This window comes from Semicossyphus pulcher, unplaced genomic scaffold (assembly GCF_022749685.1).
Source record: "Semicossyphus pulcher isolate SPU_LCO1_2020_fin unplaced genomic scaffold, fSemPul1.0.p SCAF_19, whole genome shotgun sequence".
NCBI classification, from domain to species: Eukaryota; Metazoa; Chordata; class Actinopteri; order Labriformes; family Labridae; genus Semicossyphus; species Semicossyphus pulcher.
The window spans coordinates 11,095,412-11,102,681 of NW_027211692.1; the positions used below are offsets into that span (position 1 = coordinate 11,095,412).

The following is a 7,270-nucleotide window of genomic DNA, read 5'->3' on the forward strand; positions in this document are numbered from 1 at the left end:
AATTACAATGTGATTGTCTGAATTCCAATCGAGCCTACACAGTTCTGGCAAGTTACTGTGACTACAGAAAGTTGTTTACCACTTATTTGTATTATTTTCTGATCCTGTCAATGTTTATTTTACCTGGCACCCTGTGGGGAATACTACGAAGCAGGATTTGCGGTTATCAAGATAACTTCAACTCCAGGTTTTCAGTTGCCCACTAAATTTTAAATGCTTCGCTGTTATTCACTTATTTTCTTTAAATGTTTTCATAAAGAATAAGGGCTTTTTTTGCCAAAAGCTTTGAGGTCATGTGACCTAATGGATCAAAATGAATGACAGAAATTAATACTAAGTCAGACAAAAAGGACACACCTCATTATGTTGGATTTTATTGCTTTTTCTATTGCATTAATCCATCCATCCATTATCTTCCATTTATCCGGGGCCTCCTCAGACTTGGAAGTGCTGACTCTCATCCCAACCGCTTCACACTCAGCTGCAAACCACCCCAGTGCCTGTTGGAGGTTCCATTTTGATGAAGCCAACAGAACCACATCATCTGCAAAAAGCAGAGATGGAATTCTGAGGCCCCCAAACTGGAAACCCTCCTCCCCCAGCTGCGTCTTGAGATCCTGTCTATGAAAATCACAAACAGAATCGGTGGTGAGGGACAACCCTGGCGGAGGCCAACACGCACCAGGAATGTGTCTGACTGTACCCAGTGTGCGGACACAGCTCTCACTTTGGTTATACAGAGACCGGATGGCCCTAGCATACCTGTTATTCCTTGATAATTGGGGCACACCCTCCGGTCCCCCTTTTTGACAATGGGAACCACCGACCCGGTCTACCATTCCACAGGTACTGTCCCAGACCTCCGAGCGACATTGAAAAGGCGTGTGAGCCAAGACAGTTCAACAATGTCCAGAGCCTTCAGCTCGAAATAAAAGGACTACTTGGGAACATGATCCAGTGTGCGGACTCGCATCAGAGCCTTCAGCATCTCAGGGCGAATCTCATCTACACCTGGGTTCAGGTGTTCCTCAAAGTGTTCCTTCCACTGTCCGACTATATCCCCAGTCTGGGTCAGCAGTTCTCCACCTTTGCTGAAAACAGCTTGAGACAATCCCTGCTTCCCCTTCCAAGGCCGTCTAAAGGTTTGCCAGAACTCCCTTGAGGCCAACTGAAAGTCCTTCTCCATAGTTTCCCTGAACTCCTTCCACACCCAGGTTTTTGCTTCCACAACCACCGAGGCTGCAGCCCTTCATACCACCCCGTGCCTATCTGCTGCCTCTGGAGACCCCTTGTCTAAACAAGCCCGAAAGGCCTCCTTTTTCAGTCTGAGTCAAGGAGATCTGGTGTTCCACATTGGACCAATGAATGATGAATTCTCAGGCATGGCTGAATCCACCAGCTTCCCTCTAGGCTCCTTCATCCCCATCACAGCCAGTGTGGCTCTGACCCCTCCATGAATCACCACCTTAACATGGTGGAGGGGTTTGCATGTCAAAGCCGTTGGTGCCTGTTGTGGCCGCAAGGTTATATACCTTTAATATTAATATTTTCTCATAAAAATGTAGTTTTTTTTTCAATAGCTTCCATGTCATGTGACCCAGTGTCCTCAAATCAATGTCAGATGTTAATTCTCAGGTGGACAAGTAAGACACACCTCATTGTATGGGAATTTATTGCCATTTCTATTTTCTATTAATATTTTTATGGTAAAAAGTATGCTTGTTTTTCAATAGCTTCAGTGTCCTCAAATGAATGTAAATTAGATTTTCTTGTTTTTATTTAACAAATAATTGTTTAGGCTGCACGGTGGTGCACTGGTTAGTGCTGTTGCCTCACAGCTAGAAGGCTCCTAGTTCGAATCCTTGTTCAGATAAAGTGGGCCTTTCAGTGTGGAGTTTGCATGTTCTTCCTGTGCATGCCTGGGTTCCCTCCGGGTAAGCTGGCTTCCTCCCATAGTTCAAATGCATGCTCGTTATTGGTGTCTGTAAATTGGCAGTAGATGTGAATGTGAGCGTGAAAGGTTGTATGTCTCTATGTGTCAGCCCTGTGATTGACTGGCAATCAATCCAGGGTGTACCCTGCCTCTCGTCCAATGACAGCTTGGATAGGCTCCAACCCCAAGCGACCCTGAACAGTGTAAGCAGTATATATAATGGATTGATGAATGGAAATAGTTGTTTATAATATGATGAAAATATGAGATAAAATGAATAAATAAAGTAGAAATTAATACAAATATGTTGCTTAATAATAATGAGAATGCATGTTTGTTGCTCAAGGCATCTCAGTTATTACACAGTATAATAAAAAAAAGAGGATTATAGCCATATATGTTTTTTCCAGTGTTTGCAAACCATTGTCCAGCCATGTCAAAATATGGTAAAATGGTAAAATTGAAAGTGTAAATGGAAATTTTGCATCTGAGCAAAAAATAAGTAATCCATTATACTGACATACGAGATCTTAATTAGTAATCTATGCTTTTTAATAGATGATGCTGATTAAACTTTAACGAATTGTTAGTTACAGAATGAGGTACTGACACAGCCATGTGACCATTAAGCCTACAGTAGATTTTTGGTGTCTCTTGTCCAACAGAGAGCAAGAAAGACATACCAGCAGCATATTTTTAAAATTGAATTTTTATAGTATGTAGTCCCACATTGTTCAGTTACAGTTTATGATCATGTTTTGTAATGTGCATATAATAAACACCTTCTTTGGGATCTGTCATGGCAGGTGAATATTGAGGATGTTTTTAGAATTGCTATTTTTCCAATACTTTGAAACGTGGTTTACCTTGATGCATCGCTCTGGCTCTGGAGCTTCATGAGGTAATTTAGCCTTGTAGGAAATGTTCCTGGATAAATCATCCCTCATTACAACCCTGGACCAACATTAAATACAATTACATCCCTTTGACAAATTCAGGTTAGAACAATTGAACAGTTAAGATAACAGATAAAATCCATGTATAAAAGAATTACCGGAATATCTCTGAAAAACTACCTTAAAACTGTCATGCCAGTGTGCATTACACAACGTTTTATGACTTAGGGGTTCCTCGACCCATGATTGCTTTCTTTGTGTTTCTCTCTGGTCTCAACAGGATTATGTAACATTTGGGTCCAAACAGCGCCACCAAGAGGCCAAAACTGGAGGCCAGGATGGCAAATATCTCCACTGCATCTGCATATTTGCCTGGGGAGTTGACATACACAGGGACAAAGGCCACCCACACAGCACAGAAGATGAGCATACTGAAAGTGATGAGTTTGGCCTCATTGAAGTTGTCAGGAAGATTCCTTGCCAGAAACGCTAAGAGAAAGCTGAGTATAGCCAGTAAGCCGATATAGCCAAGCAGAACTGCAAAGCCAACTGTGGACCCAACTACACACTCATACACTATCTTGTCATTGTGGTACTCAGTGTTTTTATGTGGAGTTGGAGAGGAAGACACAAACCAAGCAGTGCAAATTGCTGCCTGGATAGATGTAAGAACCAGAACTGTCCCTCTCTGTTGCACAGCACCAAACCACTTCAGAACCTCCCCACCTCCTGGCTTGGAGGCCTTGAACACAGCCAGAACCACCATGGTTTTCACCAGGATGCATGAGACACAAAGCACAAAGATGATCCCAAATGCAGCATGTCTCAGCTGGCATGTCCACAGTCTGGGGCGGCCGATAAACAACAGTGAGCACAGGAAGCAAAGTTTTAGTGACACCAAGAGCAGGAAACTCAGTTCTGAATTGTTGGCGCGTACCATGGGTGTATGTTTATGATAGCTGAAGATTCCAAGTACAACAGCACAGATAAAAGTGCCCAGCAATGAGGCAGCTGTCAAGCAGATACCCAAAGGCTCATGGTACGAGAGAAACTCTGTTTTCTTAGGAACACAGTGGTCACGCTGAGGGCTGGACCAGAAGTCCTCTGGACAACTGGTGCACTCCATGGAGTCTGAAAAAAGGGGAAGTACATGAAGTACATTGCTTTGTACGGAAAAATATAGAAGATGAAAACTCACCAGTTTTATTGCTGATCTTGCCGTCAGAACACAGGATGCAGTCAAAACAACACAGAGGTTTCCCCTTCTTTCTTGCCATGCGGGTACCTGGGAGACAGCTCTCACTGCACACTGACCGAGGTGGCTGCACAGAGGAAATTAAATCTGTCACCATGTTGATTGTAAATTTCTTTGCTCTACCGTCCAAAATAGGAAATTGTTTCTGAATAAAAAGAGCTTACCTTTTTCAGTTTAAAGCTCCAGACGATTTTGTCTTCATCAATTTTGAGTTCTTCACCTCTAGATTCTGACCTCATAACCTCACCCACGTTCTGAACTATAGTTCTTCCATCAGGGAGCCACACCCAGTTAATGATGTCATAGATTGGCAAGGCATCACCATTCTTATCAAACGACACTTGATCACCAAATTGTGTGGTAAAGTTGACCTTTTGCAAATAATGTGTAAGCTACAGATGGGCGAGAAAAGACACAAACAATAATGATACAACAAACTACCCAATGTAATCCTTTTATAATTCACTTGTTACTAATCAAATTTGAAAAAAAGGGCAGAGTGTCATGAATTAGATCAAAAAGGGTGTGTAAATTTTTAGAAAGTGTACTGGTGTTGAACACAATACTTTACTATTTATTGTATTATTTTATAGTAAATAGTATTGTACTATATATACATATACAACTCTATAATAACTCTTTGATGGAACACACCACTTAGTTGGCCCCTCATGATGTGAAACATACCGTGGCAAAGAGATTTTGAACTAACTCTTTTATCCGAAGCACTCTGAAAACTTGAAAAACACAAATGCCAAAGCCGAAACACAAAAACAAAAGCCACAACGGGGTGAGCGAAAATGTGCAGAATAGTGTCTCCAGTCTGTAATTGTTGTTGCACAACCCTATACATGTGGGAGAGAGGAGTACCTTGTTTGCTGGATATTTATTAATCATTATCACTATCACTATGTATTTGATCCAAGTGCGCAATGTTGGGCAATGTCTTCATATTTTCAGATTTATATAAGCCTAACATTAAACGGCAGAGTAGCCTACATAAATCTAAAATATATACAGACATTGAACAACATTGCAGAACCTCTCAGCCACCGTAGAAACAGCATTTAAGAATAAAAAACGGGTGGAGTCTAAACTTATACCACACCTGCCAAGGCTCCAGTCTTTGCAAACTGGCACAGCTGTGCCCACTGAAAGGCCCTCTCCCGGGCACACAGCGCAGCAAGTCATTGAGGGCATACGCCAGAGAATACACAGCCTTGTACACATTGTACTCAGGCCTGAGCTCTGACACATCCAACAACTCTGTCCCCACACTCTCCAGATCTTCCTGCCCAGTGCATAGTGCTCCCCCAGCTTCCAGCCAACCTGCTGGAGGGGGTGCAAATCTACACTGAAATGTGAACTCCCAAAACTGCTTCACCTGAGAGAAGAAATCAAGATTATAATTATGATGACAATGGGACCTTTACGTGCTGATGTAAAGAAAAGGGCCATTACTAAGCTATTTCCGTAGGTAATGTTGTATTGTTGATCGGGACGTATTTTTAAAAGGAATTCCCTGAGTCCTGGTATTTCCCCTCGACGGATGGCGATGCCCAGTGTGCCACCTAGGTACGGCATGATCTGTGGGGTTTGGAGCACAGTGGATGCTGTCCAGGCTTCACTTCCCATCCACTGTCGGCCTGTTACATTTTGCCTCACCACCTGTACAACACACCATACATAAATTGTTAGGTCACAGTGACACTCAAGTGAATATTATGTAACAAATTTTCCATTTCAAAATAACTATAACATACACCTGTGTATATATGATCATTTGAAATCATCAGCAGTTATAAAAACTTTTTAAAGTCTTACCTCTTCAATGAAGGGAATCATTTGGGCCTCATGTACAAACATAATAACCACACGGGATGTGGATGTTTTTATCAAATCCACAATTCTTCTGAGTTCGGCTGGGTCATTGCCCCACGGCAAGATCTCTAAGTAGGCCAGACAACCTCCACCAGACTGTGCTAAGTCAGATTGAAAGGACCGAGCAGCGTGTAGTCCATAATCATCATTACTGACCACAAGGCCCACCCAAGTCCAGCTGAAGTGGTTTAGAATCTGGATCATAGCACGCACCTTATTATATTGGGAAAAAACAGAGACTATATCTTTAGAACTCATTTGACAAAAACAATCATCTTGTGCATCATCAAATCCACATAGGTTCTTAATGACACATAAAGCCCATATGCTTTTTTTTGATACATACAAGGAAGTGAGAATATCATGCAGGTAAGTATATTCTAAAGTATTTGATTTGCTGCTTGAGATTACCTGGAAAGTGTCACTTGGAATTGTTCTAAAGAAAGATGGAAAGCGTTGCCGATCACTCAGGCAGGGACACGTGGCAAAGTAACTCACCTGTGAGAGACGTGTATGAACGAGGGGTGTGTGGACCCGTTCAATAAACTTTGAATATTCAAAAATAAAGAATATAAGTTACTTACAATGGGCAATTTGTATAAGCCTATCACGCTTGACATGGCAATAGTAAACGTTGAGTACGAATCACCCACGATCCCCAGGACTGGAGGTGACCCCACACAGGTCTCATCCAAAAGAAATTGCTCCTCTTGACCACTGGCCAGAGACAATGAAGCCCGAAATGAAATTCCAAGTGTGTCACAGCTGTCATACAGACTGTATCCCAGAGTCACATTTGGCAGCAGGTTTGAGTTTCTGTTGATCTCATTAATAGCAAAGGCCATGGTGTGAGCATACCTGAATCCTAGAATATCAAAGCTAACACACAAAAAGTCAACATTACCAAACAACAGATAATGTGTCACCATTACAACTGAGTAGAAAAACACATGAACACTCATATTGTCATTAATTCATGACAAAATCCTCAGCAGTTATTTCATGTTAGTTTCTCTGCTAACTCAAAGGAGGGAAGCATAATTAACTAAATTTTCAGCTGTGTGAAACTCACCCTTGGCACCTTGGCTGATTTGGCTCAGAGGTGAAGGAAAGTTCAGGGAAGATGGATGAGTAATGGACCCCAAACAGTCCACCCAGAACCACATCACCGGGCATGTGCAAACCATCGAGATGAAACCGTCTCCGTAAATTACAAGTTTGGTAAAGAGACAAAAACACAGGCAGTACGAAAGAGGATGAAAACAAAAACAAGACACACAGGCGTATGCCAAAAACTACACCCAT

General features: G+C 42.0%; 1 protein-coding gene across 1 annotated transcript; it reads right to left on the bottom strand.

Annotated features, from left to right (window-relative positions):
- Positions 1–3,046: 3,046 nt before the first annotated feature.
- Positions 3,047–7,270, bottom strand: LOC138597417 (extracellular calcium-sensing receptor-like). The gene is made up of 9 exons (XM_069669014.1): positions 7,038–7,270; positions 6,550–6,844; positions 6,377–6,463; positions 5,909–6,178; positions 5,540–5,752; positions 5,193–5,468; positions 4,249–4,476; positions 4,028–4,151; positions 3,047–3,960 (listed from the first exon to the last, which is right to left on the bottom strand). The coding sequence occupies exons 1-9, from the start codon at positions 7,268–7,270 to the stop codon at positions 3,047–3,049; spliced, it is 2,640 nt and encodes an 879-aa protein (XP_069525115.1).